General features: G+C 46.7%; 1 protein-coding gene across 1 annotated transcript in view; it reads right to left on the bottom strand.

Annotated features, from left to right (window-relative positions):
- LOC128749496 (kelch domain-containing protein 8B-like) overlaps positions 1-23,801 on the bottom strand; it is a 57,196-nt gene that overhangs the window by 32,303 nt on the left and 1,092 nt on the right. Inside the window, exon 2 of the mRNA XM_053849157.1 lies at positions 11,467-12,499. Within this exon, the coding sequence (XP_053705132.1) occupies positions 11,467-11,857 (391 nt within the window). The 5' untranslated portion in view covers positions 11,858-12,499. The remainder of the gene's footprint in view (positions 1-11,466; positions 12,500-23,801) is intronic.

Below are 23,801 nucleotides of genomic sequence, written 5' to 3'. Positions count from 1 at the left end.
CAAGCCTCCCGTCATCCCCAGCTGGAATAAGAATGGAGACCTCACCCACCTCGTTCATCTCACGCATCCTTTCATACATCAAGCAGCTTAGACAGCAGCAGGCTTCCATGAATGCCCTGTGGCCTCAGAGTGTGGGGGCGCCGCCTCCTTCATCGGTTCCCAAGTGTTCAAGCTAACCTGTGATGTTTCCTGTTTTCTGTATTTCCAGGCTTGAAGGACACGTCGCACCTGACGCCTGACACCACAAGCTGGGGGCACGGCGCAGCAGCATTGGCGCTTCAATCCGACTAATCTGGATGAAAATAATGCCTTGCTAATCCACTCTTTATTTGACTACACCTGTCATTTCCAAGGCAATATTTGGACTGAAAAAGCAGCAGCTGATGAACAGATTAACTTGCACAGGCTCCAGTCTAAATCACAAATTTAAATATTGTACAATAGAGAAAACTGCCACAATGTCATGACAGCACAGGGTTATATACTGTATCCTTTCATTGTGTCTGAAGGTTCTCAATATAAATAACAAAATATAAAAAATATAAAAAACAAATGGCTCATATATGATGGTGCAGAAAGCATGACAGGTGAATATGTGAAATGTGGCCGAGCTGAGCACCATCAGTTCGGTCGGTGAAGTGGACAGGAATTCTGTTAAACTCTGATGGTTCCTGCCGGAGAGAAGCGTGACTCCCATGCTCAAGTTTGAAGGTGAAACAAGGGGAGTTGGAAATGTCCTTCCTCAGCAGCTGGGTTGGACTGTGCTGAGAGGGCAGAATGTGTTGGCGTAGCTGTACTGCTTACTGGAGCAGGACTACCTTTGACCCAACACCAGACATGCTCAACATGCAGAGCCATCGGACCTTCACTCCGACTCTCACTTCCCTGTACTTCACTACACTGTATACTGTGACTCATAGTCAGCAAATGCATTTCTGGGACACAAAACTGTTAAACAGCTAAACTAAGCCCAGAGTTGCACTCGATAGCTCGACACAAAGGACCGCATGACTCAGGATATGCTCTTAAGAGTGTGCGTACCCCAGGTAGCTGGGCCAGGCTCCCTGCCATCCAATTAAGTAATACACAGCAGAACATGAACAAATCTATTGTTCTATTGAGGTGTTTACATCGCTCTGTACTTTCCTTTTCTAGCTAAATCAAGAGTCACCTCCACAGTCGTGGTGCTCTTTCCCACTTGCCTTGAAAGATGAACTGTAAAACAGCAGCTTCAGTAGCTCGGCGGCTCACTGCCGGCAGCAGCAGGCAGCAGGCACTATTGAGTGTGTTTTAGATATTGTGAAGAATGGGGCACACCAACCCGGGTGCCCCAGTTTGAAACAGCAAGTGACTGCATCACTCACTCTTACACGTTGTTCCTGACAGCTGTGAAGAACTGTAAGCCACTGGAGGCCTGGAGAGAGTGAAATATTACATAAGAAGCTCTAACAGCATTGAAATCATGATGCGAGGGTGGTGATGTTGGTGCACTGACACACGTGCAGCGCTTCAAACACATGACTCTCCTGCCGAGGCGTGCCATGATTCCAGCAGGCCTCTTCCATTATTCATCTGCTCCTCACTGCCATGGAGAAGTCATCCTCTTGAACAACATCAACTGTTTCAACTGCAAATCTGAATATGATGTTTGCAAAGAACTTGTTTTGCATCTGACCAAAAGAGGCAGTGACACACTGACGGCAGAGTGAAGGAACTAGCTCAGTGAAAACATTCAGCATGGAGGGGCAGAAGGCTTCTAAACCCAGGGCATGGACTTCAACTCACTGTTTCACTGAAGACAGATGGGGAACATTCCAAAAGGTCATGAAGCGGAAGTGGTGGAGGAGCAGAGCGTGTGTCATTCCCACCGAGAAAAGAGACTTTAAAGATCACAGAGGATTCATCATTATAGTTAAGGGAAAGAAGTTGCACTTGGGTGTCTAGATCAGTATCTAGAAAAACCACTGGCACTGAAGAGGCTCATAAGCAAAAGCATGCAGAGAGCCAAACACTGTAAGCACTCTGGTGTTGATAACACCGTCGATGAATTCAATAATAGCCAGTTAACTCAGGTTCCACAGCGAACCCAGTCTCATTCCAAAGGGTTTCCACCACTCAGCCGCAACATGAGGACCACGGGGTGAGTTGTTATGAAGAAAAACTACTCATTGACAATGAGTTTTGCAGAAAGGAAACTGAATGAACGTCATCGAAATTCACTGAAGTGCCTCAGGTGATAAATATGTAAAATCACACATGGAAAAGCTCATCCCAGCGGGCGTGAAAAATGAAAGGGAGACCATGTGACGGTGTTTTCACACTTTGACATTGGCATTATCCCCAGCAGGATAAATGGAGTGAGCCAGTGAGGGAATAATAAAAGGATTATAATGCAGCGCAGGAGAGATGAAGGTGGATGAAAGTGAGGGCTGTTAATACAGGAGATATTCGGAGTCTGCTGCTTGTGTGGAGGGGGCATGAGGTTTGTGCGTCTTCGTGTCTCTGGAAGCGCTTTTAAAAACACTCATGCTAATGAGATAGAAGAGACATTCTGCGAATCAGTAATGCTGCCTTCACTGTGCGTACGGAAGTCGGACTGGTGCGTAGCCACAAGAGACTGAGAAGTCTGTGAGTATAGTGAGGAGGACTGGGGTTTGGCTCTGACAGATGAACCTGAAGGCATCCGGGTTATTACAAGCTGTTCATCAGACCGAATAACGCAGGAGTTTGTCCAGATGCTGTGCTGTTTTCAGTTGGAAGAATGAGCAGCCAAACCCCAGAACAGGACAGAGACTTTTGCTCTCAGAGGCAGCACCCTGAGCGAAGCTGGTGACAAATGAATTTCTAGGGGCAGAACTGAAAGTTCGCAGACACATCATGCACAACACACTTGTTCCTTTTCGCTTTTCAGTTGGTGCCTGCTTCATTGGTTGAATGAACGGACAGAGACCTGAAGGTCAGGTTTGAGCGGGAGCTGAGTTAAGTTCAGGAAAGCGCTGTATATATATATATATATATATATATATATATATATATATATATATATATATATATAAGAGTGATTTGCCAGGATGATGCACTGGTGCAGAATGTTATTTATGTGTTCAGAAATCTCCTTGGGAGTCCATATTCCCGACCTCCCGCTGTTTAATCTCACTTCAAAGCCGGTCATTTTGAAATATGCCAGCTCTACCACTGAGGGAAAGTTGGAGGACCCTGTGACATTCTACTTTGAAGCTTCACTTATTAAAAAATCAAATGTCTTGGTGGAAGGGTGTTCTCTGACAGGGATCCTGCAGAAATATCCAGCTGAATACGTTAGAACTATACAGTTCAACATCACTAAAGAAAGTCATCAGAGCTATATGGACACAAATTCTCATCTGAGGGAACAGCATGGCATTTCATAGCCAACTGAGGGACCGGGCTCTGGTGCTCTTCATAGTGTCAACACGTCTCACCTACAGTCAGAGGTCATCTGAAAACAGATTTCTATTCTGTCTGTTTTACTGTTCACTACACAGTTGCTACTTGAATGTAGGTCACGTATGATTCATTAAAAACATTTTGGAGCCTCAAACAATCCTGCTGGGAGAAGACACCCATACTTGGAGGTGCTTCATTCGGTGGTGCTTTTTTGGCAGAGAAAATGGTGGAGTTTTACAACTCTATCACGCAGCATCTGTGTAGCAGTCCTGGGTGGCCCCACACTAACCTCCAGTGGTGCGAGTCTCTCAGCAGCGACTCAGTGTCGACATGAGCATCCTCTTTTCTCCCACCGCTCCTTCTGGCTCCACTGAACATTCCAGTAGAGCAGCAGGATATTTCTAAACAGCTGCCAGGTTCTTAAAAGGCCATCATGAAAAAAGATCACGCAATATTTGCCAAAGCTTGAACCCATTACGTCTCGAATGGTCCAAGAGTGAAGCTGCCGCAGGAAAGGTACATCTGTGTGTAGGTCATTGGGTTGGTCACCTTCCACACTTCCTGCTCTGTGGGAAACTACACTTCAAAATGCCAAGGATTCTTCTCGTGAACTGTGTTTCAAACCAAAAGGTTTTGCCGGATGAGAGCTTTTATATCGGAAATAAACCTTTGCTTATCCTGCCCCGGAACTTTGACGTTGCTACTGGCCCAACAATCTCTTTCATCGTCGATTCGATGTTTTGAAGTGAACGTGTCAGATGATGTTCTTCCTAATGGTGTTGGCTGAACCTCAGAACTGGCTCGTGCCTTTAATCTCGCCGGGGTTTACGGTGGGATGTTTAAAGACAGCGGCATAGATGGAGGATAAAAAAAGATCCATCTACATTTAAAAGGCTCCGGTCAGTGTTCAGTGGATTCTTCATTATGTGTGCTGCTAAGCCTCGAGCTTTGATGATTCGCGCCTGTTTCTGAACATCTGAACACCTGCCAACTTTGACCTGCGCCATATAACGCAAGCCACATCAGAACATGTAACATTACTGACAGATTTTTGCAGTTCTTCTAACGCTCAATGATGTTAATCATTTGGAAACATGAGAGTCAGTGCAACGACTGAACGGCTTTCACCACTGACTGCAGCTGCTGTAGTCATCCTTGACAGGCTTGTTCTCCCACTTGGCTGCAGTACAGCTGTGACACTAAATGCTTGGCGTCATGGTGAACTGAGTCTTTGAGTCAAAGGAAAATTGCAGCTAATCACATGATCCTCATGACGGTGTGACTCCAAATGAAGAGGCTGCGAGTAAATCTCCTGCAGAACGAATGAAAATATGATATTTATGATGAACTATCTGAGCAGGATACATCAGAGCAAAATAACAGGCCATTCCAGATCAGTCTTCACATGAGGGAAGCTCCATCTGACCAGTGCTCAGTGACCTGTGGCACCAGATATGCATTTCATTTTGGATCTATTTGTGGCACATGTGGCAGGGACAGACATATCAAAGGGTCATAAAACAGCGGCGTTTTAATTTCAGAACCATTTCGCAGCCTTCTACGTCCGTGGCAACATGTGGAGCTCGACTAACACACTCACAGCAGGGAGTCCTTACAACTCAGCTATTATTAGCATATATCTTACTTGAGCTGATAAAAAAAAGAACAGATTTTTTTTTTCAGGAGGAAACAATTCCCTCTACTCGCCTTGGTTTCTGGATATAGAGCAGTGAATACGAATTCTACTCTTATGTTAAATGATAATAGAGTTAGAATAAAACAAGAAGTGTGCTGTTGCCACTGCTGCATTACACTGACTGCGGGTTAGGGTGAGTAGTAGCAGTAGTAGCAGTTGGAGGAAGAAGTCAGAGATGGGAATGAGGTCGAAAAGAAATGAACAAAAAAGAAAATAGTGTCATCCATGAAATATATTCTCATGCAAAATGTGTTTCTTCAAGATCAGAATCAGAAAAGCTTCATGACCTACAAAGTTTTATTTCATATATATAAATATATATATACATATATAAAACCATCTAGTCTCCTCAAGCTGATCTGCTCCCTCTTTAGAGTTGTTGCAGAAACAACTCTAGTGATCAAGGCTGTCCTTGCCTTTCAACCCACCTTCTGCTCATCACCTGCAGGCTTGTCTCTTGTACGGATGTGAAATTAATTGAGAGCAAAAAGCCAAATTTCTGAGCTCAAACTTTACCTCTGCACTTTAGTCAAGTCCTATGAGGCTTCAGGGGAAAGGTGCTGTCGACAAGTCAAAGACAAGACAAAGCAGACTTGTTTGAAACACCACACGTCACATGCTGAGCAGCGCTCACCATGAAAGAAAGTTCTTCGGTCACAGGTTGGTAGGGGGGTATTTAGAGGACGTGGAAACATGGGTTTCTCACTGTCAGGAGGTCAAGATGAACTGTCACTATTCCCACACTGGGCCATAGCGGTATCACTGCAGAGTGAAGACAGGAAATACAGTGGCCTCAAGCTAAAGTCATCGTGTTGGGCACAGGCTTTTGAATTGACAGGATAAATGACATGTGAAGACCTGTGTGCAGAGACTGCGGCAGGAAGATGCTGTTGTCACTGTCACTGCGGAGGTTAATCCATCAGACTAGCTTCACAATTTTATCTATAACCATGTAATTATTCATATATTTAGGTTGGGAATAGTGAAAAAGATTCAGATTTTTACATTTCTAACAACACAACACAGCCAACATGAAACAGTGTCCTAATCTTCAGAGTCCACTAGATGGCGCTCTGCTCTAACATTTTTGGATTTGACCAACCACTTCAATGAAACCTCACACCAGTTTTAAACTGAGAGCGCCACCTACTGTGCTCTGAAAATGGGGGCACTGTTTCATGAAGCCTCATCAACCCATCACTGCCAATATGGTTATCACTCTTAAGCCTTTGCAGCAAGTTTATCATACAAAGTGAAAGTAAAAAGAGAATATAAAAAGTGACCGATAAATTCTGTCCATAAACAGTTTCAGAAGGATCATTTGTTTTGTGATTCTAGTCTAAATATGTCTTGACCACATGTAGTCTGTTGTTTACATTCTGAAGTAACAGTCAGCACAAGAATGAAAAGGACACTTCATGAACTGTGGAAGCGCGAAATCTTAAAGTGTAAGATGTAAAAGAGGAGCTTGTGTGTCATTGGGATGCCCATGGAGAAGATCTGTGCCTGCGGCGCCACCCGCCTGTCAGAGGAGACTCACACAAGCCTTTTGTCTTGTTTGCTCTGCTCAACAGCTCTTTCATCTTCCTCCTTCCTTTCTTATGTTATCTTTCACTTTCCAAAGGACGGAGAACGACACGAACGACAGGCTTCAAAAATCCATGCTATTTTTGAACCCCATACCAACTATATTTCCACAGATGCAATTTCCTGAAACGTACACGGCTTGTAAGCATGTTCCACCACCGACCAAGACACATCGCCTAGGACGTGAAAAACAGAAGTTTCCTTTCTTTCCATTGTTCAATAAGAAAGTCATCTTGGTTTGACTAAATGTCCCACAGGCTGATGTGTTCTTTTCCCTGTCGCCTCTTTAAAAACGGAATCTGGGGCTCCAGGCTTCTTCTTGGGTTCCATCACACTCTTGAGTCTACAGCTCCATCTGTGCGGCCTGAAAGTGGGTCGCTGGGTGCTTTTCTGCATCTGAACATTGTCGGTGCTCATCTACCTCCAAACAGCCGAGCGCTCGAGTGCTCCACGACAGCTATCAAAGGGGACCTAGTATTTTTGTATCCATAGTGTGAGCCAGTCAAGTGTCTCCTAAACAAATGCTGATAGGTGCAGCAACTCTTTAGGCGAGGCTCACTATTGTCTTGAAAGATCAAGTGTGTTTTTGCCTGCGAGAAAAGGGAACATGCTTTTGCCATTCGTGAGTCCAGTTCGAGCTCGGAGGCCAATTTGCAAATATAATATATTCATTTTTATTTTGATATGAAGCTACTGTATCAGTCGACTGTTGAGATTCATAGTCCAGCTACACTGAACCAACATGCTGTCACCGTGACTGGTTTATGCAATGTTGAGGGACAGTGAAGAGGCTTTAAAGCAGGGGGAGGCAAACTCTTCCACAAATGCTGGTGCTGTGCAAAGCAGTGGAGTGGGATGGAGGATTCATGGGCTGTCGTCGCCAAAATATCTTCAGAATATTGCTCCAACCAGAAGAGAACTGCGAAATGATCAGTCTGCTTATACTCTCAAATTATATTGAGATATATACAGAACAATGCACCTGTTTATATCATCAAAACAGACCGTAAAATAGAATAGCAGCTGACAGGTGAGGGCCATTGTTTTATTTATTAAGATGGTTCATCATAAATATACAGTCCCCCAAAAAAACCTCTTCATAAGAGGAGGAATGCAGTACTTTTGGACCAGCTTGGAAAATAACTTTCTCCCACAAGCCTCACTTTGAAGTCTAAAAGTGTCACTAGTGTGGAGGGGAAAATTGTGATGCTGCAGGAGGCCGACCACTGCGGGGTCAACACTCATTCCTCCGGTGGTGCAGCGCTAAGGCAGCAGCTTCAGCGAAGCAGGGAAGAATCATCATGACAACTCTCTGCTACAAGAAACTCTCCTGCGTCGGCTGGAGCTCACAGGGAAGAATGAATGCGCTTCAACATTCAAGATCAACATGTCAAGCTGCGTCATAGTTGGTGGTGATTCAGAGCTGCAAAGACACAAATTCCTTCCCTGTTAATGACGGCAGAACACAGGAGCGATGCTCCAGCCCGCAGATTTACAGCTGATCGTTCTCTCGGTTCGGTCTAAAAACAAACACGGCAGCCACACACCAGTTGCCTAGCAACAGCAACGCTGGCTTGCTCAGTGGTCTCTGAACTGCGTGAGGAAGTCAGGTGACAGACAGGAGCGCTGCGCTCCCTGGCAGCGGCTGGTCAAAGGATGGAAGAGGCCGAGCACACACAAGATCCAGGAATACACAGCCCTGCCTGGAGCCTCACCCAGAGAACCAGCACCCTATGTTGGGTGACATGCTGCGAGATGAATCCCAGGTCTACATTAGGAAAGTAAAATTGACTGAATACAAACTAAAGTCAGCTGAGCTGAGATCGAGTGCTTCTCTAGTAGGAGGCCAGAAGGCCGATCCACAAATTCAAATTGTCTTACTTTCACCCCACCATTCAAACCCAGTTTCTTATGGGCCTCTGCTTCCATGTGAAAGACCTACAGTATCATGAGATGACATGACCACACAGCGGTCTACTCAGTCTCACTCAGCCTGGCCTGACCGGGCCACATGTTCTGCATCACACATGATGTAACTCCATGAAATTCACATGAGCAGCCAGCTGAAGTTGTTTTGGTGGTGAGACCTTCAGACACACACACACTTCTGATTTCAGCAGATGCACAGATGACACGATGGGTGACTCATCGAATGCGCCACACACTCGAGTCCGACAGCGGCGCTTGCCAGTGGAAACGAATCACGCCACTCGCCGACAGAGATGACGATGAGAATTTCAAACATTGAAAGTGTCAGAGATTAACAGCATGTAATAAGTCATCCGAAAACATGACCGAGTGATGGTCCCACACAGACCAGCCCACAGGAGATTCCACTGGTGATGTCATCAAGGCGCGTCTCAGCTTCTGGCACACAGCCTGCTTTTACTAACTGAACGTTTGAATTCAACATAAAGCAACTTCATAACCAACATAACTCCAGCGCTGGACCTTCTTCTTCCAAAGACATGGGACAGTCTCGAACTGCCCGTTGGTGTTGGCGTGTGTGTGCGCCCTGCGATGGACCGGCAACCTGTCCCTGTCCAGGGTTCCTTCGCCCCATCACCAGGTCTAAGCACTGCTTCACTGAAGATGGACGTATGTTTAGGCATAGTGTCAGGAGCCATTTAAAAATGACGCAACTCCGACATGAGAAAAACCTTTCACCAGAACGGCGGAATGATAGAAGGTGCTGCACCTCACTGGTCACGCTGGTGGCTGTTGGCTCAGCTGCACACATGAAACACACATGCAGCTTGTGCAACTGTAAAGAAACCACTCAGTTTTCATTGATTCTTGTATAGTGCAGTACATTATTCTGCAGTCCGACTTGTTTTGTCAGGGTGTAATTCAATTGCTGCTTTGCTGCATTGCTGAAGTCACAACTGCAGACAGAGCCGGCCATGAGGATGTGCCAGATCATTCCTAGCAGTCAGGAACCAGCAGTGGGACTCACTGTGAATGAGGTCCAACAGTGACTAGTGCAGTGTGTGTTCCCAGTACTGGCCTGATCCAGTGTATGTCAGCTGCCATCTTACGAGAGCGAGGACTGGATGTGCTGGTCCTGAGCCGAGCAACAGTCCAGCACAGGCGCTGTGCTCTTCTCCAGCAGTAAACCCCACTGAAATAGCAGCTGAGCTCGTGTCAGCAGTTCCACCAGACATCACCAGCCAGTGGAGTCGCGACCATTGTCCTCTGACCAAGAGGCTACCATGCAAATGCAACAGAACTGTGACGGCAGAGGTTACATGGACTCCGTGTTCAATAGTCGCAGCGCAATATAATGTAATGTAATATAAGAAACTCATGCATGGGAGGGATGTGCAAGTGAAAGCTGCCTTCTCACTTGGAACCCTTCATGAGTCACACTCACTACAACATCAGCTTCTCATCATTTCAGCACTGAAGGAAATTCAAGTCGACTCATCCACAATAGCTTTAAGTCTATTAAAGCACGTCGGCGTGGCTCACAGAAGTAAGGACTGGACATGCAGAGCAGAGTTTCAGCTTCTCCTGTCTTGTTTAACCTCTCGATCCAAAGCAACCACTTCCCTCAATATACACAGCTGCTTCAGGACTTTGGTTCAAGACACGCTCCATTTTCATTTCATTCAGATCAACATCAACTTTGTCATCGGTACATGATATTCCATGTTTATCAACCATAAGAAGATTTTCGTTCCATCAAACTGTGCTTGCTCTTTTCCCCTTCACTCTGTTACCTAGAAAGGTCATTTCGCTCCTCCACTTTATCATGTCAGCACTGGCAAGTGTCCAGCCCCAAATGTAAACACAGGAAACTCTTGAGAAGAGACACTTTAACAAATGACCTTCGCTCGGGTTTAAAAATATCCACCTGAAAGAGGCGAAATCATTTGAGCACAGAAATAACTCTGTGGCCAGTCTGAGCTCTCCCACGCACATGCTGCTTTATCTTCTCATGAATCTGACCTTTTCATGTTCACTCTCACACCAACAGACTGAAAGCATGTGCCAGGTCAGCAGGGGGCAGCGTCACGAGATGCTGACTGGAGTAGCGCTCTGAAACAGGCCAAACTCCACCATACGATGGGCCACAACTCAAGACCTGGCCTTATTGACGTAACCCTCTTGTATATCAAGAAATAAGAGTCTAACTGTAACTGAGTGTATTGTTCAGTGTGATGGGACCAACGCTGCTCAAGATGCTGTCATACCATTTACAGCAGAAATGGTGGGATAAGCTGAACTGCAGTCAAGGAATTCTGCACCGATGCAGCGCAGAATGGGTCATAACATGAAGAATGACATTTGAAGTAAGTAAATATGAAGTCACCAGTAAGAGTCCGTGGGTGGTGCCATCCTCCTGCCACAGAGGGAGCGTGCTCCACTCCAGGAGAACAGTGCTTCATGAACGCTGTCATAACTTCTCCTTAGAATGAAATATTAAACACTGAATTCAGGCTCTTGTCAGACTCCAGAGTTTCTGGTATTCAGTGTTAAAGAATGCATAAAATACATTTCAAAATGTGTGGATTTTTGTGGGGGGCCAGAAAGGTCCCTGACTCTGGGTCTAAACATCAAGCAGCTCTCAGGTTCTCATGGAAATACATCGAATGTTATCCGTCATTAACTACACGTGAAACATTCTGCTTTACTCACTCGAACACACTTTTCAAGTACTTTTCAAGCATGGCAGCATTATACTCTGAGCATTGGGTTTGGACCTGTCTCATCATGTGGCTCATCTAGCAAGCTGAAAGTGACGGAAGTCCTACCTTTCTCCACAGCTGTGACGCCCATGGACGGCTGGCTCAGACTGGCCTTGGGCTCCCACTTGCCTTGGTCCGGGTGGTACATCTCCACTGTGGCCAGTGGGGTTTGCTGTTGATTCATGCCTCCCAGCACCATCACCTGTCCCCCCACTATCACAGCAGATGCTCCCGCTCTGGCGGTGGGCAGTGGGGGCAGCTGGCTCCACGTCTGGCTTTCCACGTCCAGGACCTCCACGCTGTCCAGGGGCATGCCCGTCTCATTGCAGCCCCCCAGCACGTACAGCAGGCCTTCATGGTAGACAGGGGTGCAGTACACCCGACGCTGTGACATGGGGGGGAAATGCTCCCAGTGCAAGGACTTGATAGGACTCACTGCCATCTCCGGAACAGGCATGTCTCTGTGTCGGAGAGGAGGGGGTGCATCATCACACACACACCACACCAGGGGGAGCAGAGCAGCGTGTGAGGGGAGGCAGCACAGGAGAGTGGAACCAAAGCAGGTGGAATTGAAAGCTCGTCTCCCTCTCTGTGGCCGCTGGAACCCCCACGAGGTCAGGGAAAGGAAAAGAGGAGGAGAGTGACAGGTAGGAACAAGTGCCAAACTCCTGGCTCGCTCTCCGTCCAGTGGTTTTACTCCTGTGGCGTTTTGGGAATTACGCCGCCAATGGCACGTCCCACTCCTCTGCTCTCCTCCACAGCTCACCGCATCCAGCGAGGAGTTCTTTTCCACATCATTGCAGGCATTATTCTAATCCCACCCAAGAGTTTTGTATTTAAATAAAGTGTCCGAAGGGCTTAACACTTAATCCCACAGCGAGCACAGTGAAGACTGGAGGCAGGAAAGGAGACCGGGGCGAGTCCTAGACTCTTGACTTTGGTCACAATCCAGAGAGCAGCATAGGAGGCAACCTTCTCCAGACAGGCCAACTCTGGATGAATGAGAGGTCCCACTTCCATGAAAGGCCAGGCACAGTCCGTGCTCTGAAGTGCTTCCAGAAGTCCGACAGACGTGGAGGGTCCCGTGGCGTCCACTCACCTGGGAGAAACACAGTGAGTGAGGCCATCAGAGGAACCAACAAAAATACATCAGCATCTCCAGAGCCCAACATCACGCGCAGTGCACTGCTCAGTGGAAGACTGGCTCTGAGAAAATAGAGAAAATGTCAAAGACCAAGGTGACTTCCAGAGCAATTTAGCAAGTCTCTCTGTACAACAAACCAACGTGTCCGCTCATGCATCACACATCCACTAGCACAGGCTGCAAAATTAATTAAGGAAAAGACAATATTTAATGAAGCCAGCCTCAGAGAGGCCGCTGACTTGACAAGTCAGACTCTAAGGTTTCCTGTTTGAGGAAGCCCGTCTGGTCTCACGTTGCTGCCTCATGAAACAGTCAACGGGGGTCGAAGAATATCACGATGGAACATCAGAATAGAGGCGGCGCTGTCGCAGTGAGGCTCTTCACTTGTGCCTTCTCTATTTTGCCCTGCCACTCTGGTGCTGTTATATTTAAACTGCCGCATAAATAATGACTGAAGCCTTGTCCTCCTCTCTCACAACAGGCTGAATATACCATCCATTTTTGTCCTTGACTGGCTTCCTCGCCCATATTTCACAGGTTCAACAGCAGATTCTCCCAGCAGGAGACTCGGCGATAGACTGAGCAGGCAGCTAAGGAGTGTGACGACACTGAAATGTGCTCATCGCAGTGACACAAGAGTGAGACAGTGGGCTGAGTGAAACGTCCACCCACAGGAGGTGGGTGAACCAGCAGGGCTGACAGCAAGGACCATGACATTTCGCAGGTGGGTGCAGGGAACACTTGTTTCCTCTTCACTGGCAGGTGACTCGCACACGGAGGGAGAACGTTTAATGGCAGACAGCTTCTTTGTCTGAGCCCCAATTACTGGTCAGAGAACTGAGGTCAGAATGACCTTTAAAAGTCAGGAAATGGAGGATAACTTTGCGAGAGCTGCTGATGGTCTCAGGGCCCTCTCCAGGACTTTTTCCCTGGTGTGGCAGTGTCTCCAATGGAGCTGGGGGAGTTTGAGGAGGTGAGGGGGGCACATGGACAACAGAGCACATAGCAGATCATTTCAAGATCCTCCTTAAGAGGTGTCGTCCTACTGCTAGAGTTTTACTTGGCGGCTTTTCAGAAGAGTCACGATTTACAACCAGGACTCTGAACCAAACTTACACCCGATTATAAGGACCCAGTTAGTTTGAACTCTTCATGCTTAACCTCATGGGGTGGACCCAAATGTCCCCGCAAAGTCATGCGGTCCACACAAGCATGGTGTTTTGGAGGATCTGTCCACACAAAGTAGGATAAACAAGCCCACACATTCACCACCGTCTTCTTGTCACTTTAGCCAAGTCTCCACATCAAGTGAAGATAGTGTCTACTCAAGTCAAGCCAAGTGAAGCCAAGTCTTGCCTCACCACAGTGTGTCCAGTCTTTCCAACAGCCGTGACACAACGTTGCCCTGACTTTCATGTGTAATTTATTGTGGACGAAAGAAAACATCCGACAAACTGAGGAGGGGAAGTTGAGTGAAGAGGTTTTCTCACCACCTCATGTTTTTGGTTCTTCTTGGACACACAAAAATGTTCCTGGATTGGCTGTTTTTATCAAGTCGCTTTGTGTATGAAGACATGAAAATTCAATTGCACAGAGTTAAAGCATGCACAGACGTCCCATGGCTGTGCTCAGCCAGGGCACTGGTTCACTCCCATTATGTACTGTAGGAAGGAAAATGTGTGTAATCCTCTTTGCTGGTGTCGTCTAATTACAGCTGCACAGACTGGCGGCACACAGATACAAAAGGCTCCTCTGAGCTTCAAAATGCTGGGACAATACAGAAACTGAATGCTTTCTAGTGCAACGTGAAACACGGTTACTCACAGATTCATGAGGGTTTTTTAGAAGCCCCTGCTGGAGCCTGCTTGAAGGCCTGGAGAGAGGCCTTGTTACGAAGCACCCGGCAGAGCTGCAGTGCATGAGGCTGTCCAGAACAGCTTAGGACCACGGACAGCTCTAAATCCATGTTACACATCAGTGCGTGGCTCATGAGAATAATGACTTATTGAAGCAGGAAACTAAGAAGCCCTGGGTACTGAATTCAAGTCAGAACAAAGCGAAAAAAAACAAAGTTTCATTGGTTGGCACCTGCGTGCCAAGTAGACATGCCATTTTGCCTCATTGAATGTGGCAAGCTCTGGATTTATTCCCTTCTATTCCCAGGACAGCAGCAGGACCTCGGGAAGTCAGGCCTCTGTGACCTTGGATTTCAATTGTCTCGCTCCCGACACACTTTCTGTGCGGGTTAGATACGCCCATGCGGACTGTTTCGCTGGCCCCTGGAGACTTTCCAGTGCCTTGTGCGTGAAGAACGTGTGCCGTTGCATCAGAGCAAGGACAACAACAGCTTTTGTCAGTGAAATAAGAGGAAGGCAACGCAGCAGGACGAATGACACGTTAATATTTGGTCCTTTTCTGCGTGGAGTTCCCGACACTTGGCTTCACTGCACAGCGCCACCATCCAGCAGTGCAAGAGCTGAGGATTAATGCTGAGTCAGAACTGCCCGAGCCTTCATGAGGCAATTCACTTCAGACCAACCAAAACCATTTAAAAGATGACAAAACAGAGACTGGCTCAGCAAAGTTCATAGACTTACAATTACATGGAAATGCTCATTGTTCCAGGACTGCTTCCCTGAGGCAAACTGAACAGCCACTTTAGAAAAACACAATTCTCTACACTTTAGTTTCATTTGAAGCTCGAAGGAAATGCAAATTCCGTTTATGGCCAGTGGAGCAGAAACATTTATTTCTCATTATTGGAGGCGCATCTTCCTCAGTCCTCCTAAACAGCCCTGCTCGACAGAGAGTGAGGGAGTGCTGACATTGCCACTCTGTGCTTTGTTGTCTTTGTGCAGACCGATACTACTGTAGACAGACAGACACATGTAGGTAAAGTGAAATGGCCTTCGATATTGAGAGAGAATGAAGGAGAGCCAGTGTGTTTTCAGCTCCAGAGAGAAGCCTCCTGGGAAAGCTGGCCGAACAAGAGAGGTCAAGTTTGTTTGTGTTTCACTTCATGAAGCCAGAGAGTCTGAAGCGAGACACGACAGAAGAAGCTCATCCACACCAGCTGCTTGGAACCTGGGCTACTTCCAAGGCTTTCTGTTTCTCCTGCCTGTTTAACCTTATAAGGGTGTGTGTTTCCTCCATATGCCCATCGTCTCACTGCAGCCCAGACCCACTCCGGAGGCTCCAAAACGACTCTCATTCATTATTCAGAGCCGACTGTCAAAGGAATAAGAAAACCTTGTCTTTTTGTTCAGACATTCCTGTTTTGGATTCTGGGCATTTGAGGTTTTAGCTAACACGGTTTTCCTTTTAACAGTTGACGTAAAAAAGGTTTTCATTTTTCAGCAACTATCGCTATAACTCAACAATAACCAAGTGAAGATTATTCATCATAAAGTTGAACGCTGTTTTGCTGGCTCTGACTGATAAAAGCATCAAAGTTAATGCAAAACGTCCTTATACAGTTCATGGCCAATACATTTAAAGACAAATGTGGATCAACTTTGAAATGAGTTTGAAGTGGGAGGCTTCAGAGACACTGAACTGGTGCAGTTATGGGAGTGGACTGCAGGACACAGCATACAAAAACAAGTGTTAATATATTTGATGTTTCTTATGATGCCTGAATGACACTTTCAACTAGAAATAAAAAGTCTTTCCAAGTGTAGTGAAGAACTCAGGTCGGAACCTGGCGCACACTCTCAGAATGTCACAAGACAAACCAGTGAGACGCTTCTGCTTTTCCATTGTTCTGCACTCACTGAGTCATTCCTCACTGAAACCATGGGTTTTATTTATTTTTATTCAACCGGATTGGTCGTGAGTTGAAAACATGACGTGGCAGACTGTAACGGTCTCTATTAAGACACTGATATTGATGTGAAACATGACGTTGTTCCACGCTCAGCGCAAAATTGATCGTGGAAATGAATGTAACAAATAAAAATAATATTTTAAATACACACACAGACTCAGAAATCAATGTGAACAATGACACTTTGCGGTGGTGTTTTGCTCTTCAATAGAAGAAAGGACCCAGCGTAAACAGAGCAGAGGGAGAGCGCAGGATGGTCACAGTCAATGAGGCACGTAAGAGCTTGAGGAAGAGGTGTTTGCAGGGGAATTACAGCAGCACTCGCTGGGGGCTGAGAGAGAAGCGCGGGAGAGCTTCCCCATCAGTCCCACTCAGAGGAACAGCAGGCTCATGCGGCAAAGATTGCCCCAGAGGTTAACTGTCCAATCAGTCGCTCCGCTGCCCATCACTGAGGAGACAGCTGTGATGACAGCATCGAGGATAAAGGCTGGTGGAGTTACACAAATGAGAAAGACAGCAGGTCGCAAGTGTCGCAACCTGGTGTGTGTCTGTTGCTGGTTAGATTTCCATCTGCAGCATTAAATCCTCTGGGTTTAATCCTCTTTGTCGAGCCTCTTGCTCGTACTGCGACGAGAAAACTGGCATGAGAAAAAGCCAGAGCTACCCCGAGGTGCATGTGACAGAGAACCTCCATGGAACACCACCGATAAATACAGGCACTGAAATACTGAAGTCAACAAAAAAAAAAAACAACAACAAAAAAAGGGACAGGGTTGGAGTGTTGGTGTCTCCATCACAGCCATTCATCACCATTCGAGGCCAGGTGTCACACTAACCTGGACTTTCACACCTGGTCCACCGAGCCCAGACACAGGTCGTCAGACACGTCCCGGGGTCATGATCCACAGAGAACTGTGAGCGTCACCACCAGCCCCAGGCTGAACACAGAGCACTCGGTTCACGTCAGAGGGACGGTTTCTTTCTTCTTTTCTAGATCTTTTTCTGACTGAGCCATATACAGTATGTCCAGCTCTTTTGAAGGTCCCCAATGTGCCCATTTCGGGGACTTTGATTTTTGCAATATTAAAAATTTATATTTAAAAACATAAATCCAATAATGAAGTAAAAGATAGTCTGAGGCTGCACAGGTGGTGGAAGCAACAACGGACCAGAGAAAGACATTTCTTGCCTGAATCCTGGTTCTTCTTGTGTTGCCGTGGTTATAAGGGTTTAACACAGCACACACATCTACCGCCACACACACACACACACACACACACACACACACACACCTTATACCAGGGACGGAGAGGACACCCGTCTCCGGCTGCTGTGATTAGAACAGGAATGATGCTGGCGCACTTCTCGCCTCTCAAATCTCTGAGCTCTGCCACTGGGGTTTCATGATAATATCTGTGATGCAGCGGAAAAACAACAGCATCATATCAAATAAAATGAAAGAAGGCAGAAACTTGTAGCGTTTCATAACCTTTTTCGATCGGTTTTTAATTAAGAGTGGAAACAAATCCGATCTCAGCCCAAGACTTCTGTTGGTATCAGCATCCCAAATCTGGGAGAGCAGGCGTGTGCGGAACTGTGTCTTATCAGCACATCTCTGCTCTCCTTATCTCTGGCAAGTTGCTATGAAACAACGGAAGCTGGAGCTGAAGGAGTCATGAAGACACCTAACATTTGTTTAGTTTGCTACACATCAGACTTCATCACAAAAAACGCATCCTGGCGTGAACACATGAACACATTCCTGGCTCTTTTATTTCCTTGCCACACAGGATGGCAACCTCTGCAGCCCTGCACTGGAAGACTAGTCTCATTGAACAATGCTGCTTCTCTGTCCATGTCTGTCAAAGTAAATGGCCTCCTTGTATTCTCCGCAGTGACTACGGGGGATCTGGGGACTTGCAGCACAATTCCGCTAAATCTCCAGCAGCAGCCGCAGCCATTTCCCGACAGCTTTTCCTTAAATAGATAGAAGGCGAGGCTGAATTAAGAGAGGCAGCCGCAGTGAAAGAGTGGGGAAGCCAGAGAATAAACAAGGAGGAATCCTTTGAGGACGGCGATAAGAGCGGGCGAAACACACTTTCAAGGGGGAATATACTGTACAATTATATCGGGGCGACAATTTCAGATCATTTGCTCTGCAGCGGAACAGAACAAATAAAGGGCAACTAAAGAGAACGGATACGACACGATATGCTCCTGCCCTTATTTCTCCACGCCAGAAAAACACTCAAAAAGTAGATGTGGAGTTTCCATGAGACGACAGCCCAGCGCATCCTGTGGACCTCAGGACAGAAATAGTTCCCTGTGCTTCTGTAATTGGCTGCTGCAGACTGCTGAGCGCTGAGTCCCGACTCTGTTCCCATCACTGCAGCAGGAGGCTGTTTCTTCGCTGTTGACACTATTCAAAAATAAAGAAATGAATAATAGAATAAATGAAAACTCTCTCGGGACCATGTGATATTTGGTAACTTCATGAAGAAAATGCTAGAAAATAATTAAGAAAAAAAAAACACCAATATATTAATAAAAACTAAACACAACCACAGCTCCAAGAGTCCAACATCTCTTCACTGAAGGTGCATGAACTCACTGGCAGCTCATTCATTTCGTGAGACACCATCAGGCAAACAAAGGGAGAGGATGTTTCGGCTTTGAGGCGACGTGCTGCTTCCACTACAGGTGCAATTCCAAGCTACACTTTAACATGGCAATGCCTTTCTGAGTAACCGGACAGTCAACCAGTGTGTCAGTGCAGACCTCAAAGACGTCTCGCATGATTCATACGCCAGGTTCCGATTCGGAAGTCATGAGCAGATGAGGACGGTTCCATGTGTTTCAGCCCTCAAGTGAGATGTGTCAGGTCACATCCATTTAGGAGCAGCACATGATTGACTGGTCCACAAGTGTCCAGAGCAGGTGGAAAAAAACCCAGAGTGGAATATGATGATGGAGTGTCTCCTCTGTTTGAAAGTGCAGTGAAGTGATGGCAGCTGACAGCATCATCAACTTGCACTTGTACAACACGCTCTACACGTCTGTTCCACTTGTCTTCTCTGCATCAATGTCCTACAGAAGCACCACGTGACCCTTGTTTATGCCGCCATGTTGGCTTGTCAGTTGCATGAGCGACAAATGCGTCGACACTCTCGGACTCTCCACCATCACTGGGTTAGGTTTTCTCCTCAAGCGCGGCTAAAGTCCTGTCCAGTTATTGTTCCACGTTCTCTGTCCATGTCAAGGCATGTCATTCCACTGTCATGACTACAAGTTCTGGAAAGAGATCACCCAAACTACCATGATCTCGCTCCTGAAAAACACTATCAAAAACAAGCTGCTTCCTGTTGGACCTGGACACGCCACATTGCAGCCGAAAAGAAACTCGCTAAAGAAGAATGTATTAAGCTCATGTGACAGATGTGGCATCACCCACCCATCTCTGCTTCTGCTGCTGGGAGCAGCAGTCACATGACACCATCAAAGAGCGATCCATTTCAGGGAGATAAAGGATCTTCAACCCTATTGGCAAGCGTGGAATGAAAAGCACATTTCTACATGACGGTCGACGCCCACCTCGGAAAACAGCCGTTGTTCTCTTCCATTCTCTGTGGAAAAGGAAACAACAGGCAGTGCTTCCTGTCTCCCAGGATATGTGACTGATAATTCAGACACATGAGCAACGCACCCTGGATTTCCCTCCTCCCGGTTCGATGGACCGCAGCAGATCTTCGGATCATCCCCAGCTTAGTTTGTGGACTGGATTTATATTTCCAAATGCACATTAGGTCATAATATTTTCGTTTACATAACGTTTTGCTCTTTTTTTTGGAATGGTAACTTTCACAACACATGAATGTTTACGTGTATGTTTAACTTCCCAGGTCAGAACCTCGTTCTCCCGGTTCGATCATGGAAGTTGGCCGGGAGCTGGGTTTGAACCGGCAACCTTCTCGCAGCTGCAGGGCTGCAGCTCAAAACCTCATGTATAAATGAGCAGAGCTAAAAGATTCAAAGCCACGCTGCAGCCTCAAACATCCTGCTGCACAGGCAGGCCAAAACTCGATAAGATAAACAAACACGGTCACGGCATCTGACTGAGCACTATTCTGTCTTGTTGCACCGAACGCCGCTGCAGAGAACATTTGTATCTTCACTGCTGAATACAGATGGAAGAAATGTGAGTCCCGGCGTTTCCCCCCCCCCTGCACAGCAGCAATGACATGACTCCTCAGCAGCCTAATGAGGAGAGTCATGTCACAACACATGCACATTTAATTCCACTTCTCTTCTACACACACGTAACACGGTAATTGAAAGTGGACTTGAGCGTCCAGCCTTCAGCACTGCACCACCCACTCGCCTTTCTGTTCTGAAAAAACAAGCGAAAGCTAGCCGCAGGTAAAACCAATGCCGATGCAGTTTGTAGTTTTGGATGAGCAGCCAAGTTCTGGTGTTGAAGACCGGAGCCTTCAGCAGCTAATAGCCTGAAAGGAGGAGCAGCATTCAGCTGTTGAACACGCGAAGTTTAAAGGGAATAAAAGTCATTTATTTTCTATTTAACACTTTGCCTTTTGCCTTTATTTATCATTGTTATGTTTTCGATCTGGTGTTGTTCAGTATTACTGCTATTTAATAGGTCGGCGTAATTCATTGATTTAGCTGTGGGAAAAAAAAATAAAAATCGGTATCGGCCAAAAACACCTGACGGCGGATGCACCCCACTGCAGAATGATGCAACCTCAATATGCTGACCCCGCAGAGCGTCAAGTCTTTTCTGGGACCAAGTCAGGCACGGAGTCATCTGAATCCTGCTGTCTGAGACACTGGCGTCAGCATTCCTGCGAGGCAGCCCTCGGCCTCTGGCATGGCGCCAATGTCACGGACGTTACCGCTGCCCATGCACTGTGAGGAGCATCTCTAATCCCCTGAAGGCAACGTTAGCTCCATCTCACGCTTGTTTTCCCCAAAACGTGACTTTCTAAGTATCTACATGCCCCCATTACATTTGGAATATTTCCAAGCTGCACTGACTGGATGAAGTGGACAGAGAGTTCCCGTTGGCTTGAAGAAGCCCTGCATGCCTCACTCTTCTTGCCTTGTTTTCAACTTTCCCTTGACTTTCATTCAAGATGTTTTTTCCCGTGACTATTTCTCTGTGAACCATGGGAGCGTAAGTAAGTCTGACACATGGCAGGCGACCTCTAGGTACGCGCCATTAGAGCGATTCAACAGGCCGATAATGTCAGATTAATTAAGAAGAGAGCCAGATGAAACAGCTGGACACAGCTTTGTCAGAGCAGATGTGATTGACGGTAAGAAGATTAAAATAAAAACCTGCCTCAGATTACACGGTATAAAGTAGCTGTCAACAGTATCACATGTTCTACTGGGCTGCACCCCGCGTCACAAGGCGACAGAGGAGCCTCAGACATCACTGAAGGACATGAGCTTCCATCTCTTCTGGATGTCACACCTCACTTCTGTCCCCTTACAAAAGCCTAGAGGACGACACAACAGTGATATCTTAACTTCAAATTTGAACTGCTAAAAGTCAACTACTGTGATTTTAGAGTCACATTTGTAACTGTAAAATAAGTCAGAACGTTAGTGTTTGCACGATGGTTCGCAGTGTGTTGAAATATACAAAGCAAACGTAGTAAAGTTGGAACTGGGTCGCTTGGGGTTTCAGTGAAAGCAGTGTAATAAACAGCTATGGTGATGTTTAGCAGCATGAGCGACATATGACCTCATTTCATTCCTTTTCCATTGATGCAAAATGTGGGGAAAGACCAGTGAAGTTGCGGCGAGTCGAGGCTGTGAAAACAGATGAGTTCAAGTATTTCAGATCAGTCGTACAGAGTGATGGAGCCAGTTTAAATGAGGTGAGGAGGACAGTGCAGGCAGGGTGGAATGGGTGGGGACGACTGTCAGGTGTGGTCTGTCAGGAGCAGCAGCTGCAGTGGAAGATGCTCTGACACAGGGGCAGAAAGCAGAGTTAGACGTGGAAGAGATGAAGATGCTCAGGTTTTCATTGGGAGTGAATAGGATGGGCAAGATGAGAAGGCTGTATGGAGAGAAGGTTGGACTCCAGGTCAGGGAGGCTAGACTCAGATGCTTTGGTTTGACATAGAGAGAGAATGAAGACTGCAAGTTGCATGTGAAAGAGGACGCCGAGAGGCAGGAGTGACTGAGGAGGATGCATCAGAGACATGGAGGAGAATGATGATCTTCCTTTCTTTTTTAAGTATGAGCGAAGCAGGAGGGGAACGATAAATTGTTTTCACTGTCTTCTCTATTTTTACAGATGGACGAATTTTGTGAGTAAAACACTGTTTTAACCACAACATTTTGGATACTCTAACCTGCTTCAAGACCAGTGCTTCATTATTTATTCATTATTATTGTTATTAGAGTGGAGTGAAAGTGTCCAAAAGGGTGGTGAGGCCAGCAGCGCTGTGTGGTTTGGAAACAGTGGCACTGAGGAAAAGACATGAGGCAGAGCTGGAGGTAGCAGAGATGAAGATGCTGAGCTTCTCTCTGGGAGTGAGCAGGATGGATCAGGAAGCAGTAGATCAGAGGGACAGCACATGTGGTCAGATGTTGAGGAGACCAAGTCAGAGAGGCCAGATGGAGGTGGTTTGCACATGTATGGAGGAGAGACAGCCAGTACTTTGCTAGGAAGATGTTGAGGTTGGAACGGCCAGGCAGAAGGTGGAGAGGAAGGCCAAAGAGGAGAGTGATGGAGGTGGTGAAGGAGGACATGAGGTTTGTAGGTTTGAGAGAAGAGGAAGCAGAAGGTGAGATGGAGGAAGATGATCCGCTGTGGCCACCCATGAAGGGAGAAGCCCAAAGAGAAAGAAGGAGAAGAAGAAGAGGAGGGGGAGGAGGTTGGAACTGCCAGGCAGAAGGTGGAGAGGAAGGCCAAAGAGGAGATTGATGGAGGTGGTGAAGGAGGACATGAGGTTTGTAGGTTTGAGAGAAGAGGAAGCAGAAGGTGACAAGGAGGAGGATGATCCACAGTGGCCACCCATGAAGGGAGAAGCCCAAGGAGAAAGAAGAAGAAGAAGAAAAAAGAAGAAGACAAAGAAGGAGAAGGTTGGAGCTGCCAGGCAGAAGGTGGAGAGGAAGGCCAAAGAGGAGATGGATGGAGGTGGTGAAGGAGGACATGAGGTTTGTGGGTTTGAGAGAGGAGGAAGCAGAGGACCGGGTGAGATGGAGGATGATCCACAGCGGCCACCCATGAAGGGAGAAGCCCAAAGAGAAAGAAGAAGAAGAAGATTAGAATGGAGTGAAAAGAAATTCCCACGTGGTCACAGAAAAAAAGGCCACAAAGTCCCATGTTGCAGTACAGCGTGGTTAGTTTCCAGTCACCAAGGTTGATGGCAGGGGAGTCACTGTCATGACATGTGGTCC

The sequence above is a fragment of the Synchiropus splendidus genome, chromosome 18 (assembly GCF_027744825.2).
Source record: "Synchiropus splendidus isolate RoL2022-P1 chromosome 18, RoL_Sspl_1.0, whole genome shotgun sequence".
Lineage (NCBI taxonomy): Eukaryota > Metazoa > Chordata > Actinopteri > Syngnathiformes > Callionymidae > Synchiropus > Synchiropus splendidus.
This window is presented reverse-complemented; position numbering and strand designations above follow the sequence as displayed.